General features: G+C 48.0%; 1 protein-coding gene across 2 annotated transcripts in view; it reads right to left on the bottom strand.

Moving 5' to 3' along the window:
* The window catches only part of MTCL1 (microtubule crosslinking factor 1), a 115,573-nt gene that overhangs the window by 38,227 nt on the left and 58,475 nt on the right, over positions 1–18,871 (bottom strand). For both annotated transcript variants that reach the window (XM_005866887.2, XM_005866889.2), the window contains exons 4-6: positions 18,097–18,156; positions 11,129–12,430; positions 9,889–10,044 (exon numbers count right to left, since the gene is read on the bottom strand). In XM_005866887.2, coding sequence (XP_005866949.1) covers positions 9,889–10,044; positions 11,129–12,430; positions 18,097–18,156 — 1,518 coding nt within the window. The remainder of the gene's footprint in view (positions 1–9,888; positions 10,045–11,128; positions 12,431–18,096; positions 18,157–18,871) is intronic.

The raw sequence follows: 18,871 nt of genomic DNA, 5'->3' as shown, positions 1-18,871 counted from the left end.
CGCAGCCTCTGCTGTTCCAGACTCCACGCACTTCCCCAGGCGGAGAGTGGCTGCTCTGCCCTGGGGTGTGTTAGGGGACCCCTCCCTTCCCCTCCCTTCCCTTCCCTTCCCTTCCCTTCCCCTCCCCTCAGAACAAGCCTGGATGACACCACACCACCTGGGGCCAAGGTCTGGGAGCCTCTTCCACACACTCCTTCACCCTGAATACAAGCACTAGAAGCACCTGGGACCCTGCCACTTGGCTATCAGCATCTCCAGGAATAAATTCATTTTCAAACAGGATTTTTGATGGAATGCAAAAAAAAAAAAAAAAAGGTTATTTACTTAGGAATTTACCTTTTGGGTAATATGAAACTATTTTCCTTTTGTAATAATATGTGACACTGGACCTATCAGTGAAACGTTTAAAAGGGCTGTGCGTCTGCTGCTGGAGGTTGGCAGAGCACTTAGATCTCAGCACTCAGCTTTGCTCTCCCCAAGCCTCGAGGTGCAGAAGGCGCTCCCTTAATCAGGTTTGACTGACTTAGATGAGCAGGACCATGGACAACGTGGGGGCCCATGAGTTAAATTCTTGGATACCTTAGACATGCATTTTACAACATCGCGGTGCCCCGGTCAAGACCAACTGGTTTTTGTTTTTAAAAGTACAAGTATCTTTCCCAATAAAAAAATAAAAATACAAGTATATTTTGAGAATACAACGGGGGAAAGGCAGCAAGGGCAATTCTGAGCCCGCATATCTGTTTACAGATTTGAGGTGGCAGCAGGGACTGGGCAGTCCTCAGGGAGGCCCCTGGCAGAGTGCCTGTGTCTGCGAATCCTTCCTACTGGGCGCCCTGGGAGAGGATCTAATGGATAAAGGATAATTAGCCAGTAACAATTTATTCTAAAATAGCTAGAAGAGCTAATGAAGCCACAGCTCAATTAATGAACGTTTTCTGAAGACAACGATTTAGGGTGAGTTCTCCTTTCATCTGCAGCCTCCTGGGAATGCCCCTTTCTGGTTCGCCCTCTGACCTCTCCTCCACTGCCCGAGGCCTCCATGCCTCCAGGCCTCCGCTGTCCCACGACTTCCACACTTCCTGAGGTGCGGAGGCTCCTCTGACCTGGGGGTGTTGGGGGACACCTCACCAAAGTTGTTCGACACACATTCATGTCCAGTTGCAATAGAGCCCTTATTTTACTTTACTTTGCTGGTTCTGGATGCAGGGAAATTTAGATTAGATATTAAGAACTCCCTGAGACCACACTGTAAATATTGAAAAGCATATTTTAGAACAGAAAGGAAGACAGTTATCTTCATGAGCGTCTGAGGGGGGTGCGGGACTGGATGACCTTTCCATACGACCTCCAGCCCATGAGGTCAGACAGCGTTCTTTTAAAACATATCTTGTCGCCCTAACTGGTTTGGCTCAGTGGATAGAGCGTCGGCCTGCGGACTGAAGGGTCCCAGGTTTAATTCCGGTCAAGGGCATGTACCTTGGTTGCAGGTACATCCCCAGTCGGGGTGTGCAGGAGGCAGCTGATCAATATCTCTCTCTCATTGATGTTTCTAGCTCTCTATCCCTCTCCCTTCCTCTCTGTAAAAAACCAATAAAAATATATTTTTAAAAAAACATATCTTGTCATCTCTCTGGAGGGGCTCTGTGGTCTGAGACATGGTTGTGCTGAAATCCACGTGACATATTTACCTTTCCGATCTTGTGTGTAAATTTCTCTGTCTCCTCTTGATGCAGCCGGGTCGCCTGTGCAAGCTGACCCTGTAGCTCCTCTGTTCAGGTACAAGGGGGGAACCCTGAGCTGATCAGTGTGATAAAGGAAGGGGTTTAGTGGACGGGAGAACTCTGCGTGGCGTGAAGACGCCGGGCAGACCAGGGACATGCATGGAGCAACACAGCATGTGCGCTGCAGCAGTGGAGTGACTTGGTGGCAAGTTCCCTGGGATTCTGCCCTGGGCGCTTATGTTATCTGGGGAGGACAACTCCACCTGCCCTGCACCTCTCACCTAGGAGACCAGGTGAGTCAGTAAGTGGTGCCTATCTCCTGAACTTCAAACACCGCAGTAACCAGACTGAGCAGGGAGCCTGGGTACACCAGAGGTATCTCTGCTACCACAGCAGCTCCTAGAAAGTTTTATGAAATGCTGGGAGTGATCAGAGTTGGCGATTGTGGCAGCCAAGCATGACCCCTCATGCACAGTCGGCCTCTTAGATTCCCTGCCCAAGTTCAGACATGTCTAAGTTGCATAATTAATTTGTTTGTGTGCTTGTTTATCAGAGTCTGTCCTGCCTTCCTTTTCTCCCAGCAGTCCTGTCCTGGATGCTCACAGTCATTGGGGTGGGGGCTCCTCCAGTTAACAGACACATGGTTTCCGGTCTCTCCACTGCACACAGTCTGTGCCTAAGGGGAATTGCACAAAAATCTGCTTGTTACATTTCGAGTTAAAAATAGTTAAAGGAATCTCTTAAAACTCTTTTTATTGGTAACGTCTATCTTTCATGCCTTTTATGTCCAAACGGCAATGATAGAGGAGTCACTCTCTACTCCCTACTACTTTTGAAATGTGTTTTTTAGAGATGGAAACACTGTCATATTAAAAACCTTAGGCATCATTAAAATGGAAACATGAGATTTACCCACTGGTTTATGCTACCTGAGGACAGATGATTTATAAAGCTAGGAATGAGAGTGGATTGTTACAATAAAAACCAGGATCATTTCACTAGTTCATTCTGATTACCTTTAACTAATCTGTTATTTTTCATTTGCTCTTCCTAATCTGATGTTACCTGAGTTGTCGTGATTGAAAACCACACCCCCCAAAACAGGAGATACAGAAAATAAAAGGGTAGATCACTTCCCTTAGCATATGGGAAGACCAAGAGAGAGTTTACAGAAAGAAGGATTTAGACCAGCGGTTCTCTACCTGTGGGTCGAGACCCCTTTGGGGGTCAAACGACCCTTTCACAGGGGTCGCCTAAGACCATAGGAAAACACATATATAATTACATATTGTTTTTGTGATTAATCACTATGCTTTAATTATGTTCAATTTGTAACAATGAAATTGGGGGTCACCACAACATGAGGAACTGTATGAAAGGGTCGCGGCATTAGGAAGGTTGAGAACCACTGGTTTAGACAGAGAAAATCAGACACATTGGGGAGTCACCAACTTTGGGATAACATTTTTGAAAGACGTAAGCTCATCCTACTTTCAAGAACTCCTGAGAACATTAGTGCTTCTTTGATTTGTTAGTTATTAAAGATTACTAGTGTAGTCTTTTATATTTGCTAAGCAAGGTTTCGGGTTCTCTTTGAAGAGAGGCACTTCTCTACACATTGAATTTGCTCCAATGGCTAACTTCTCATTTCTTTCTTACGGTTTTTTAATGTGTGGAGTCCTTTACAATAATGAGTCTTTTTTTTTTTCGTTTGCTTATCTTTCTTAGTTTTAAACACATTTATTTTATAGTTTCTGATAATTCTAGAGTCTGAAGGTCTTAACGTTGGATCCTGCCATTGGACACTGGCTGACTCCTGCGCCAGGTGCGCGTTTTTGGCTTGGGTGTTTGCAATTTTGCATTGTGAGGTCATCTTCAATGGTGAGTTAGCTATGATCTCATATGTGACATGGGCCGACAATGTGCCTCCAGAGGGGCTTCGTGTTTGCAAAAGCCAGCAACAGAACATAAACCTTCCTTTCCTTAGGGATTCCTGGACCTCCAGGTGACATCAGTTCCAAGCCTGGTCCTGGCGAGGCTGGCTGTCCTTACAGTTACAGGGGGAGGGGGGAATCCACGCGGGTGGACAAGATCCCTGTTGCCTTCCTCTCCCATAGGCAGATATTTTTCCAGTTTTGGGCTTTCACAACGTGCAGCCCTTTGAGGGTCCTGGTTAATTTCTTTCTCTGCCTGTATTGGGCCTAAGGCCCTGTCTCCTGTCCTCTTGGAGCTATTAAAAGCCAAGGCTCTGGGTGTAAATTCTGGCAACTTTCCACCCACTTCACGCAAAGGCCACTGACACTGCTCTGGTTTTCAATTCTGAAATCAATTCCAACTCTTGAAGTTTTTTTTAACTTTCTTAGGAATTCAGCTATATATTTTAAAGGACAATTTATATTGTATGCAGCGTTTTCTTCAACAAATCTTTATTAAGCACCTATCGTACTAGGCACTAGGGGTATAGCAGGAAGTAAAGCTGCCCCAGATCCCTGCCCTCCTGGGGCTTCCCATCTGGCTCTTTAGGTGTTTTGCCCAGTTGGGTTCTCAGGTTACCCCCATTGCTCTGTGACATATTACTCTATACATTTAAACTGTAAAAATCCTCCATGCTCTAACACAGTCGGTATTAGCCCAAAGCTCCATATTAGATGTTAAAATGGGCACCCTAATTAAACTTATCTTTTAAGAAAAAAAGATATATATTAATTTAGTTTCTATTTATTACACTAAACTATTTAGTTCAGCTTTAATCTTAATAAGTAATTATATAAACCATTTTCAGTTTAAACAAACACGAGTCTCATACTCCAGGCAAATTGTTCGACAAACAGTCCCTCTGTCTGCACACACCTTTGGAGGCCTGTTCCTCGGGGGCATCTGGTTTACCCACAGCGGCTCCCGTGGTGTCTGCGGAGACTGGTCAACAACAGAAAACTTTATATCATCTATTAGAAGTTTTACTTTCCTGCACTGTTCATTTTTGCTGACGGAATACTAAAACTACAACAGCTAAGTCTCCTAGTCGGGATGCCGTCACCCCAGTGTTACAAAAACAAAATGCAAACAGGCTCTGGCAAAGTATTTGTCCAGAACTAGCAACACAACCACGCACAGCCACATACCTCGGGGGAAAGTTTTCACGTAACACACAGATTTCCTCCAGAAAATAAATACTTCCCTTCATGACCAGACTCCCAAAGCTTTGATTCTAAAACCATCATTTGCCCACTTACCTAAGATTGTGATTACACATCAAATGAATTCACCTTGACATCCCTGTGAAGGCAGTTTATGTAAACAAATACCATCCCTACTTGGTTCTGAGGCTGTGGAGGCCTGTTCATCTCCACATCACAACCACCTTCCCTGTTCACGTTCTGAAACCCTGGCCATGATTTTCCCTAACGGCTGGGTCCCACACCCACATACACAGCCGATTTCCTGGACATCTTCAAAGGGGCTTGTAAATTACCTCCCACACCTAAGGAGATAACTGCACTACCTCATTCTACAAAATAAAAAAAAAAAAAGGAATGCTTTCCATGAGAGCATTAACAATGCTATCACCTAACAACGCTACTGTAACTAGAACTCTGTTCCACCTCTCTCACCGTAACTTCATATTCTGGTGAGTTCCATTTTGTTTTGGCCAGTTTTGTTACTGCTTCTTCCCAAAGCAGTATATGAGGTCAACAAATGTGTACACATGCTTGGCATAAAACCAGCACACATCATTTTATCCTGGCTGGTAGGACACAGCTGAGGCATAAGTGATCACAAATGCTCTGTGCGCTTCGCTGATTAAAGGATAAAGGGGGAGCTGGGGAAAGAGAGCCCTTTGAGATTTCTGAAACCCAATCCTCTGGGCACAGGCTTGGTTTCATTTATATCTGAAATCTGACCAGTGCCCGTGCTTGGCTACTCCTCATTGAGAACTATTTTTAAGGTACCCTGCACATTCCAAACCACATATTCTATACATTGCTCTCTCTTAACAAATGGAAATCTCTCACGGGGGGCAAAGACAGGGAAGAAGCTGGTGCCTGGTGTGAGAATCTTGCTACTATCTACGGAGACAAATAGGCAACAGGAACACTGTTCATTTGAAATCCTTTTTTTTTTTCAACCAGTTAATTTTTTGTGTGGTTGAATTAATGGGTCAGTGGGTGTTAACAGATTCCGAGTTCAGCTTTCTCTGCCCATGGCTGTTTTCAGAGGGCAGGGCGTGGATATGCCATTCCCTTCCTGGCCTTGTTATATGTCTCATCTGAGCAGCAGGCTTTCTTCACAGATTTGTTATCTGCTAAAATGCTGCAGTGTAAGAACATAGATTTTTACTTTTCTCCTGTTGTTGTTATTGCTGCTACTGGTACTACTGGTACAATTAGTACAAGTAATAATTTAACCTGCCTAAAACATGTGAATTTTCCAAAGTAAGAACTTACCTTTTCCCCCTTTCCCTAAGTAGGAAAATCTATAAGGCGGAAATCATGGGAGGTGTTTCACAAATGGAACTTGAGAAATTGATCCTTTTTTAAAACTTCAGCTGAAAGTCAGAAAGGTGTTTCTTCTGTTAAGCCATTGATACTAGGTGTCCTCTAAGCCCCATCCCTTCCCCAAGGCACAAAGGCGAAGGACTGGAGGAAGTTCAGACGTGGTAGCAGTTGGCTTATGCAGATAATTAGTGGTAATTTCAAGGGTGATGTAAGAGGGAATAAACTGCTGCGGGTGCACGCAGCCTTAGTCTTGGCCTCATTCTAGAGGAAAGCCTCGTGTTTGCCTTTCGCCCAGTTCCCGGGGTGTCTTCAATGGGAGTAGTCAGTCAGCTGCCCTGCTGGGGGCCTGTGTACCCTTTCCATCATGGCCTCAGAGGAAAGCTGTTGTAAGCAATGAGTTCCGGATGTTTTCATTAAAAGGCTTGTAGGAGTTCTTTCTAGAACTGTCTGCTGTGCCATTTTAACCCAATGTAATATTCAAAGACCAAGCTAAGCTGTCTGTCAGGGTGACATCACCCGAGGGATAGAGCACTCCAGACCCAGACTTCATAACGGTGGACATTTGGCTCCTCAAAATAAAAGGAAAAACTATGGGGCCACCAAGATGGTACTAAAATATGTGTTATCTTTAGAAGATATTTTCAAATATGATATGCTTGCATGCATAATTGGGTTTTCTCTTCTGTGCAAAATGCCTTAGTGAATAAAAATGTCCCAACAAAGGATGTTTAACTTTGGGTTCAGACCATTTTCCCTTCTAGGGATGCTCCCGAGACACTGCCTTTCACTATGAGTTTTCTTCTTTTATGTTCTCGTTAAAATATATAAAATTAAAGAAAACCAGACAGATGTTTAAAAAGAAGAAACGTACCTTGGCCACATCACTGGCCATGCAGTTAATCACCTTAGTGATACGTGTTTAGAAATATCCTCTAGGAAATGGAGCTCTTGTTGGCGTGTCTGGGCCCCGGGGAGCAAGGGGAGGTCAGGGCTGCCAGTCCGTGCAGTCCTGGGCAGCAGGGGGGACAGGACTGACCAGGCCTGAGCAGACTGTTTTAGACCCAGTCCTACCACTGTCCCCCTGGAGAGCTGAATGGCCGGATGCTCCACTCGGGCCTCGTTTTTCTCATTCTCATCATGAGGGAGTCAGACGTTCCCTTCTGAGCTACATTGTTCGGCTACCTGGACTTGCCATATGGCACCAACTAACTCGGCTAGTCTCCCTCTTCTGGAGGTTTGCCTTCCTAGAATGTTCAGTTTTATCCAATAAAGTATTTCTCTCTCTAAGACTGTTGCCGGTTTTTGAAGCTATGCAGTGCATGTATGTATGTGGCAAGCGACAGGAAGACGTATCAGAGGCCTAGCATCATCGTACACTTGATCAGAGCTTAACTGAACAGGGCTGTGTGACAGGCCTTGACTGATGGCGCCTATGGGAGGGGAACTGCATTTCTCCTCAAATAGTGTATCATGTCCGGCCAGAGCTGTGCTTCTGCGCAGGACCCAGGAGCAGCCAGTAACAAGTGACAAAGGGCTACAGGGGGCAGAGAAAATTGGTCCCATGACCAGGGTAGCTGTGACATCCCTTCCCGCCTATAGTCTTCGATGGCGGGACATAATCCCTCTCATTATTAATCATACTTGATGCTTAGATGGCATTTAGCACTGTTTGGTGTACTTGTTCAGGTAATAGCTCATTGGCTCTGAGAATCATCCACATATAACCACATGAAGCAGGCAGGGCCATTTTACACATGAGAAAACAGAGGCTGACACTCGCCTGAGAAACAGGGCTAGTAATGGACACAGAGCGGCCAGGACCCAGAGCCCGATGCCCATGCCAGGGTTGACTCCAGCACAGCATGGCGGCCCTGCTAGACATCACTGTGCTCAGTGTGAACTGAGAGCTGGGACACGTGTCTTCCTGAGCTTTCCGCCTTGGAGGTGGATCATTCAATTCATTTGAAATGTACAGAATTGTGAGTCTGCTAGTGTCCAAGCAACCAGTATTCCAGATGAAGACCCTGCGTGGGGCCCGGGTTGATCAAAGGTTTTTATTGTGAAAGTTCCACAGAGTTACAAGACACACTAATCTCTAAATCCGTATTTGGGGGAAAACCTACATATGTAGTGTTCTGTTTTACTTTTGGTATAAAACCTAGGAACAGCTTACCTGCAAATTTGGAATGAGAACACACTAAAGTTGATCTGCCGTAATACACGTCCCATTCCATGTCCAGAGCCCGTGCTCAGAAAACATCTTTAAAAATCACAAATGCTTATTCTGGGCACCGTGAGCTCCAGACTGGGAGGACGGCACTGCTGCTCTGGGACGGCATGCAGCAACCCCACAGGGCATGCGGGGCTTCCGCTGGTCGTCCGGGAGCTGGCACTGCCATGTGCTTGGCCACTGGCATGCAGAATTCTCCTGGTCACACCTCTGTGTGGTCCACAGTTACTTCTCTCCGGGGCACGGACTTGGATGCCACCTTTGGGGGAGCCTGGCCTCTGCCAAAGTAATGTAAGGTGGTGGACTACAAAGGCTGTTTCAAAAACTGTTTTTGTTTTACTTAAGCTTTTTGGGGAAGGTTTTCATGTTACTGTGTGCCCTATCCACGAGGGCAGAAAGGTGACATACTCTCTCACAGGCTGGAGGTATCTGAACTCATGTCTGGGTGGGCCAGCTGCCCCACCCGCCTACCTCTAACAGTGGGACTCACAGCCTAACCAAGGCATTAGCTGCAAGCTGATCGAAAGGCCCGAGCGCTCCACCCCGAGTGCCTCTTCATTTCTTAGTCAAATGCCTGACCTTCTTGTGGAGGGAGCGCCTGTTTGCTTCCAGGTGTGAGGCTCCCTCCCACCCGCCCGCCACTGCTCTGCCCTTTGGGAGCCACAGAGCTGAGTGGTAACACCCCCACTGGGAATAATAAACTAAGATTCTTTATCCAGCTATTTTCTAATGTGTACTATGTTGCTCTAACCCTGCAATAACCTGCCTTGACCAGCAGTACCAGAGTCAGGGACTCACTCCTCAGCGACACCTGTCTTTTGGTCCTGGGTGGAATTACTTGCACGGAGGAGCTTTTGCTGACAGGACCACTGACAACTGTTTCATAGAATGGAGTATCTGTGGTGGCTCAGGACTTTGTTGACAAGGCGTTACTGTGGCAACAGCAGAGCATGCTGAAGAGTCCAGGTCAGGAGTGCACTCCTTGAATCTGCTAGTGGCCAGAGCGCTGTCACCAGAAACTACGGGACGTGTGAGACACAGGGGAGGGGTTTTCTCCAGACTAGCAAAAACAGTGCTTGGTGTTATCCCAGTTTTCTTTCCCGTTTGACAAGAAGCCGGGTAATGCTCACAAATCAGTCTCCTACGTCTTGCTACATTCCAGGCACCCCCGGGCCCTGGGGACACAGGTGTACGGGTGGGACCATGCCTGCCTGACAGGGGTGCTGGCAGTTCCCGCATTCAGCCTGTGTAGACCCTCCAATTCCAGCTGCATGCAGTGGGTCGGCTTCTAGTGAAGTCCTCCTGATTCCATCTCCTCCTACTGCGTTCACTAAGGGCCTTGGACTCACAGGAAATGTCAGACAGCCAACCACACAGCAAAGGAAGGGTGGGAGGGCAGGGGAGAGGGGTGGCCGGTGGGACCAGCCAGCTTGCTGACCTCTAGATTGAAACAGCTCTGGCCTCCCGGCCTGCAGCTCCGGACATCCCCGTCAGCTCGGCGGTGCAGCTCCCGCGTGGCTCGGAGGTGCGAGTGCTCCCGCTCGTCCCCTCGCTCCTGACCCAGCTGCCACTCCATCTGATCTCTTAGTTTGGACTGTTAGGTGCATGGAGGGATTTGGTTGTTGTTGTTTTTTAAATTTTAAATAAAAAACAAAGGACAAGAGGGTGAGGGTGGGGTAGGGAAGGGAGATAAAGAAAACAAAAATGGGTAAGGCAGACGACTGAGAACACTACCAGACGAAGAAAAGCATGGACAGAAAAACCAACTTAAACACAGTGGTGTAAGAGAGTGAAGAGAACAGAACCAAAATGAGGATGAGCAAAACGATGGGCTGAAAGATCTGGAAAGCAAAGAGAGAGGGGGGAAGAATGCAAAACACTGGTTATGAGGCGCATGCAATGGGGATGCATGAATTACAGACGCAACCGCAAGCACGCTACCCATGAAGGATACGGAAGCAAGGCTCCTCCTTCCGCGCTGTGGTCGAGCAGTCAAAGCCATAATCCAGGGTGGCAGCTGGGTCATGCACCCCAGGGCGACGCATAGGAAAGCAGTCCTGGGACGGCTACTCCACTCGGCCCTCACCCTCGGCTCAGGGAGGGCAGCAGGAGCAAGCCAGCAGCGAGACTTTCCATCCTTCTCTCAGAGCTGCGCTCCTCTCCCCACTCTGGCTCATCTTCCAGTGGGAGTGGGTGGGCCTGGGTGCCTAGGGCCTTTCAGAACTGTCCCCTTTGGCAATGAAACTTGCTCCTGAGCGAGTTTGCTAATTATCCTGACTGTGAAATGAGTTTGCACTTTGTCTTAAACTCCTCTTAGCTTCTTCATCAGGATAGCTGGTCGTTTGAGACACCAAAAATAGAGAAAGACTGCTTCGATCCCTATCGCTTCCATTGGGATTAGCCTGGTGTCATGAGGGAGGACCTCTAAGCCAAGAGCAACGGCGCAGTTAAAAATAAGAGAGGAAAAGGGAAAAAGAAACAAAGAAATAAGAGAGAACTTAAACAAAAAGAAATCCAACCAATAGAAAGGATTTGGTTGACACTTGAGGCTTTAGTACAATGCAGGCTTGAAATCATAACCAAGCAGCCGTGAGCAGAATGAGTTCAAGTGCAGCAAGGCCAGCAAGGAGGAGGAAGAGCAAAACCGAGCAGGGAGGCAGAGCCAGGAGCCCCCTTACCTGCAAGTCTGGGACCAGCTCCTTCCCCAGGTTCCCGATGGGGGAGTCCCGGGACACGGAGGTCACGGTGGAGAGGAAGCTGGAGGACTCGGTGAGGTGGGGCAAGGGGGACAGGCCTTCCAGGCGCTCCCTCACACCATCCCCGAGCCGGTTCACCTGCTCCAGGAAGGTCTGGAGCTCCTTCCGGAAAGTCTTCATCCTGGCATTGATGGTCCCCAGCAGCTGGGGCCCCTTCCTGTCCCCCTCCCCCTGAACACCAGGCCCCGGCGAGGCCACGTCGTCCACAAAGCCATTGGTGTCCGTGATGAGGCTCTCCATGGTTCGTTCCAGCCGCTCAGCCTCATGCTTTATGCTCACCAAGCACTCGGAGTCCTCCCTGGCCCTCAGGACCTCTGCCGGACACAGCTCGCTGGCCTCCGACGGCTTTCCGCTGCTGAAGCCGGACGTCTTCTCCAACACCTCTTCCGAGTCACTCTCCCCACCAATGGGGCCCTCCCGCCTGGGCTGGGGCAGGCGGCCTTCCTCCCCATCGCTCTCCTTCTTGCCCGTGTCACTGTCGGCGTCGCTGTCCCGGGGGCTCGGGGCACGCAGGCCCAAGTGGGCGGCCAGGTCATAGCGCTGGACGTTGGACAGCAGCACCCGGTTCTCATACTGTAGCTTCAGGACCTTCCCGCTCAGCTCACTGATCTGCAGCTGAGCGGACTTCAGCTCCTCCTGCAGGGGAGCCCCACCATTCATGCCCTTGCCTCCGCCATCCGCCAGCCACCCGGGCTCCGGGCGCGGTTCAAACTTGAACTTGCTCAGCTCATGTGTTAGCTGCCGGTTATGGTCTTCGATCTCAGATATGGACCTTCGAAGCAGCTCCGCTTCCTCCTCCACAAACTGCAGGTGTCGGCGGAGCTCTGTGGAGGACTCCAGGGAGTCGCCGAAGGGTGAGGTAGGAATGCTTGGGAGGTGGTCCCGGCCGGGACCCTCTCGCTCATACTGGCCTCGCATGTCCTCCATCTCTGCTTTGAGGCCTCGGTTCTCCACTTCCAGCTCCACGATCTTCCGGCCCAAGATGTTGGCTTCTTCCTCTACCAACTTCAGCCGCAGCTTCAGCTCCGCCTCCCTGGTGCTGGGTGGCCCACCGGCTTCCCCGGTGGGCAGGGGGCTGTCCACGTCGCCATACAGGGCCTTGTACTTCTGGAGCTCCTGCTCCAGCTCGTCCTTCTCCTTGCCCAGCTTGGCCATCTTTTTGCGCATCAGGGAGCCTTCCTCTTTGGCAAACTGAAGCTGGCATTTCAAATCGGCACTGTCATCCTGCCAGGAAAGAACAGCCCGAGAGAAGGGTTATTTGAAAATACCAAATGTTCGTGTTTTTGATGATTTCCCTCGCACCTCGCCCCCAACACACACAAAAAAACAAAACACCGATGTTTTTGTCAGTGCGTCAGGTTACAGGAGAAGGGGCCAAAACAAAGCCAAGGGGAGCTGGGGCCTTCACAACGTCTGCTGCTTTGTCACAGACACAAAAGAAACCAAACAATTAGTTTGGAAAACACGTGCACATGAAAACCATCATACAGGTGATGCGTGAGGAGAAAATGAAATGAAACTCAACACCTGCCGGTGATGCGGTGATCCCGAGTTACCTTGTGGTCCAGGCTGACTCATCACTGGCATCAGTGGGAGAGAGAACCCCTCGCCAAGTCTGGGGCAGGCACACAGGCTTCCGTAGCCACTTCCACCTGTGGCCACTCACTTCCTCCATGGTGCAGACCTCCCTCATCCAAAGTGGTCAGCAACCCACAGGTGTTACCAGGAGGGGGAGGCCAGGTGACCCCAAATCATGGCCAGGCTTTCCACTGACATGCTGAGAACCTGAGACATGGCAATGCCCCTCCCCCTCCCCAGGTCTCCCCATCCCCAGTGTATCACAAGGATGACATGAGCACAAAATTATGAGATGACAGGCATGAGGGTGCTTTGGGAGTCAAGGTGTGGAGTAAGTACCAAGCTCTGACAGTTAGTATGAATTGGTTACTGCAAACCTAAGCACCTGGGTTACTCACAACCTTCCGCCATGCAAGTGCAACTTCAGAGCCTGAGGTTATGTTCCGCTCCCTTTAGTTGCTATAACACAGCAGGAAAGTAAACTCAGAAACCCAACACAAGGAGGTTAAGTGTTTCAAAACCTGAGATGTAGTTATTACTGGAATACCAGAGGATGCCGAGGGTCACCCAAACAGACTCTCTCCCAAATGCCACACTGCTTGGCTGAGGTCAAGAGGGCAATATTTGGCCAATGGGAAAGCCGACTCTGCCTTCACAGTGCAGGTCTCAAAGCCGTGAAGCGACATGAATTCTGGTTTGGGCTTGCACAAAGGTTTTCTATTACATTCAGTGGGAACAATGACCACTTTCATGAATCATTCCTCTTTGGTTGACTATCAGAAGTTTCAAAGGGCTGTCATGGGGACAAAACTTTCAGCAAAGGATTCCCCATCACACAGAGACACTCAACAGCATGCTGGAGGGTAGGCAAACCCCATCAGCTTCAGGGGAAGGGAAGTCATCAAACCAATATCTGGAACAAGTCAACCCCTTGGGGAGAATGAAGTCTTTGAGTGTGTGCTCGCGTGGCCTAGTAGAGTTGACACAGCTTTCACACTCATTCTCTGCCATGTTTTTGCCACCTCTCACCATTAGTCAGAAAGATACGGAAAGGCCTCCCTTGGTGACTCCCCAACTTTCATCCTTCCACCCACCCACCTCTACCCTGTACCACAAATCTATTGGGGATAGGGAGTGATGTGACAGGGCCGACTGGAGGAAAAATCTAAGGCCAGCTGTGAGCCAGTGCTGTGTGGAATGTAGGCCCTGGTGCTGTCTGTGCATCTTCTGAAGGACATGCTCCCCCTGCCATCCTCCTAGCAGAGGACAAACCAGTCCTGCCGCACCTGGGGTCAAACATGCTGCCCTGAGTTCCACTTCTGCCCCTTCTGTCCCTGGTACCATGGGCTGATCACAGAGCCCTGGTGAACCCATCTCCCTATGTCTAAAGCAGGATCCTAGCTCAACCACAAGGTCGTTTTGAAGATCAAATGGAATAATGTATAGCAAAGTGGTTTGTGTATGTATGATAAATCTCCATACTCTAGCACCCTGAAATTAACTTTCTCTTTGTCTGAAACACAATTAATATTAGGGGAAGGAGCCAGTAACTCTACTCTCCCCACTCCTCCCCCTGCTCTGTGTATCAGAGGGTAATATATAAATAACATTGGGAACAGAGCATGGTCTTCATGTTCTACAAACTCATCCCATTAAGGATTTGGTTTTGGGGGATTAAGAAGACATAAAAAGGGCTTCTATGACTGGGAAATGAAGCTGTCTGCCCACTCACACTAAGCAACATGTGTTATTAACACTGCTGGGATAGTGATGCATATCTTTTTAAAGGGCCTAATTGAATAGATGGGCTGTAAAAGACATATTGTAGTCTATCCTAACACTAAGGGGAAAGTATGCGTATTTGTTGATTCCTTCATTCTTCCTGTACATACCGAGTACTTACTATGCACCAGAAATTGACATTTTACTTTTAAATGACCCCAGCTTCATAAAACTTTCTAAAGTAAAACAAGCAAAAGTACCTTTTCAATTTGTTGTTAAACCTAGATTCCCAAGAAATCAATGGAGATGGACTACCAATACTTTGTAATTGGATTAGTGTAGGAGTGAAAAGCCTGGGACAAGACAAGATAATGCCCTTAGCTCCATCATTAACTTGATAGCCAGTGTTTATCCTTCGTCCAAAATCACCTAAGTGATCCTATCTCCACCATGGAACAGAAAAAGTCACCTTCGTACATGAGGATGGCAGCAGAGGTCATGGAAGACAATGTCGCCAGCCACAAGGGAACTCCAACCTCTGTCCACCTCAAGCCTGAGCAGACCCAGAGATGGACAAGACCACCTACTATAACCATTGCCCTAACCCTACTTCCATGGAAACTTGCAACTGGTGAGGCCTTGATATGGAAGAACAGGTTGGAAAAGGGCAAATGAGGGGCAGAGTTACCTGCTCAGTTCTTGGGAGCTTTTGTCTCAAACCCAGACCAGGGAGTCTCAGGTGATCTCTGCTGGGAGTGTTCCCCAAAAGTGGAGCTACGAAGTTGAGGGTAATATCTCTGAGAGGCACATGAACCAGGCCTTGCACAAAGGTTCCGAAACACTTGGTTATAAATACTTAGAGTAGAAAAATACTATGAAGCCCTCAAATTGCCTTGATTTCTGGAAACCTTGAACCTTGCATCACCCCTTTCCATTGGCCTTCCCCACAAGTTTGACTATAAACCAAAACCATTCTCCTCTGTCTCCTTGAACCTAAACCCCGGTCAGTTAAAGAAGCAAGATTATATGACATACCCTAATGATGTCCAATTTCTAGAGTACTTGAAGATTGAAAAAATATCCAAAAAGTCTTCTTGTTCCTTAAAGGAAGAACTATACACACAGCAAGAATTTCACATGTGATTAAAGCATGCTGTCATCTCTACTAAACACCCATGCACGATGAGGCCTGCCACCGAAACTAAAGCAGTTTTTGAAAGAGCAATCTTTGAAGTCAAGGCAGTGTGTGCATTTAATGAAGGCGTCAGACTTCCTCACTCCGTTGAGGTGGCTGGAGAAGGTGCTGTACCTTCTGGGGCCGGCGTGCGGGAGGGGAGGCAGGGGGCTGGGCTCAGCCTGTTCTGGGGGCAGGAAGTCACTCCTTCTGACGAGATAGAGAATCACAGCCTCACCTAAAGCAGCGGGAGGCTGGCTACCCATCTTATTTTGTAACCACAGACTTCTAAACTCTGCCAAATCTCCGGGGTAAGGGTCTAGGCCAGCGGTTCTCAACCTGTGGGTCGCGACCCCTTTGGCGGTCGAATGACCCTTTCACAGGGGTCGCCTAAGACCATCCTGCATATCAGATATTTACATTACGATTCATAACAGTAGCAACATTACAGTTATGAAGTAGCAACGGAAATAATTTTATGGTTGGGTCACAACATGAGGAACTGTATTTAAAGGGCCAGAAGGTTGAGAACCACTGGTCTAGGCTGAATCCTCAACTGAAGGATATCAAGCTCTGGTTTCAAGAGATGATCAGATAGCCCAGGAATGCAGTATGAAAGCAGAAGGTTGAGTCAAACTTTCCACACGACACTGTCCCTGTGCAAGCAGAGAAGGCAAGCATGGCATGGGAGCAGGACACACAGAGGACCACCACCACCACCACCACCACCACCAGCAGCTGGAAAGGCCTTGCCAAGCAACAAAAATATATCACTACAGGTGTATATTCTTTGGCTTGCAAGTCTGATGTCTAGCCAGCACCCCAAGCGCTGACTGCTCGCATTCCTACCTTGCGCCGGGGTGCCAGTTTCCTTTGAGTTTTGGTTGCAGACCTGCAGTTCCCAAGGCGCTCCGCTCCACCACTCTGCTGGACAGAAACTCCTTTCTCAATGATACTGCAGGCTGGGGGGGGGGACCGAACACATTCCCGGTGCCCGGGGCTTCTCAAACACTCCTGAGGGGCAGCACGGCTGTTCTCAGCCCGATTTACCCACAGGGGAAGGCAATACCATGCTGCTCCTTCCAGAATGGGGCAACAGCTACCCTTTTAAGGAAAAGATCTTCCCTGGTCAAGAGCCTGCAAGCTGAAAATCCTTGAAGCCCAGGAGGGCTCAAGCACGCAGCAGTGGGACTGCAGATTCCAATTTCCCTGGTATTAGTGAATGGCAAAGCGAGACTGGGGAGTAGAGGTGGTAGAAGAGAACAGTTCACCTTTGGCATCCCTGCTGTTCACACGGCCTGGCCCCCTTTGAAGGGCACTCTGGGGATCAGTGCATTTGGAGACTGGAGAAACCAAAGGAATCAGTGTGGAATTCACAGGGGCGGGTCAGCAGAGCTCTTAGCTACTGCATCTCTCTAATTACCACTTGTTCTGAGAGCTCGGGGAGCTGATATCCCAGTAATACCTTTGTTCCCTCCAACACCTAATACTAGCAGTGATTTCAAAAAAGAGGAAGAGAGGAATCCAGTAAAGCAGGTATTCAGAAAAGCCAAGAAAGTTCTGAAGAACACATACCATGTACACAGAAAGGGCTACGCTTTTGCCATCTTTTGGTAAGAACATTTCACTTTCATTTAGGACAATGTTCAACTTGCACATATATATCTTACCTAATAATAGACAAACATGTAAATTGACTGTACCTTCGCTATGCTAACCAGCCACTCAGGAGAGTGTGCAAATTGATCCAACAAAGATGGTGGTTAATTTGTATATGTAGGCTCCAAGTGGTGGAGCCAGGGCCAGAGCAGCGAAGCCTGACAGCCCCGGGGCCGGAGCAGCAAAGCCTGACGGCCCCGGGGCTGGAGCAGCAAAGCCTAATGGCTCCGGGGTCAGCTCCGGCCAGAGCCCGGCCAGAGCGAAGGCCTGGGTCCCGGGTGCTAGAGGCAAACTGGTGCCAGCAGCCAAGGGAAGGGAAGGCCTATTGCACGAACCTCTTCGTGCAACAGGCCTCTAGTATATATATAAAAACACAACAATGCTCAAAACAGTGCCGTGTGAATGACCTTGTGAATAGCACAGTAGTTGTATTATGTTACTGTGTGAATGACTTTTTACCAGTTATGGGTACTGCCAGAGCCCTGAACGGCACCAAATTACATCTCACACAAAGCCATTCTGTTCTTCTCTTTCTTGACGGAATCACCAGCTTGTTGGTGCAAGAAACAAAAAGGGAGGAGCTGTTGGTTTGGAAAGAAAAGCTTCACCCATGGAGGTTTTGAATGAGTCCAATTTTTTTTGCCAGGTAATGTTTCTTTGAATATTTCAAAGGCAACGGTAACATTTTTAAAGAAAATTCAACATGAGGTGATTGCCTCCTGAGGAGATGTAACATTAGAACAAAACCTCTGCTTACCTGGTTAAAGGTTTTCTTTTCTTTGTATGTTTCCCGACTGCCTCTTCTTTTCAGGGAACTCTGAAATAGATCCAAGCGACATTCTGTTAAGGAGGGGTCACAGGGGGCACCTGCCCTGGGTGGGCACCATCCCCACTGGTCAGGGACACACAAGGACAGGGCTCTTTTTCCCCACTGAAATCAAGAAACCATTTAGAGTCAACACTTCAATCCAGTAAATAGGTTGGTGAGGTCTTTGAATTCTAAAAGGCTTTAAATCCTAATTATTATATTTCAGGTATTCCTCAATTATTCAGTTTCATGAAAAAGGAAGGTAACTTAGATAATTCGTACTAGTGGAGGGGAGACAAGAGGAGGAAAAGGTAGGAAGTTTTGGAAATAGATATATAATATGTCTGGGGCTGCCTTATTTCTTAATTATGTTTTGTTTGGACTAATATCAAAATTATTTGATGTTTCCTGAATGCCTAAAAGTAAATGGTCAGATAAAAAAAAAAGTGGTAGAGAGAAAGGGTGGCTCTTGTTTTTGGAGAAAACCTAATCTAGGTTGCAACGTTCTCCATGAACAAGCCCCAATTCATGAGTAAACCTACATCTTAAAGATCTAAGAGAGTTCCTAATATATTCATTTGTGATGTGGCCTTGCCCACAAGTAAGTGTCCTTCAGTGGACTGGGTCTTGCCTACTGTTACATACATTACAGTGCACCTTTGCCTGCTATAGGCAAGAAGTGTGTCTGAAATATAAACACAGGTATAAATACAAGGGCCTGGGG

This window comes from Myotis brandtii, unplaced genomic scaffold (genome assembly GCF_000412655.1).
Source record: "Myotis brandtii unplaced genomic scaffold, ASM41265v1 scaffold240, whole genome shotgun sequence".
NCBI classification, from domain to species: domain Eukaryota; kingdom Metazoa; phylum Chordata; class Mammalia; order Chiroptera; family Vespertilionidae; genus Myotis; species Myotis brandtii.
The sequence above is the reverse complement of the archived record's forward strand: the minus strand, read 5'-3'. Positions and strand labels throughout refer to the sequence as shown.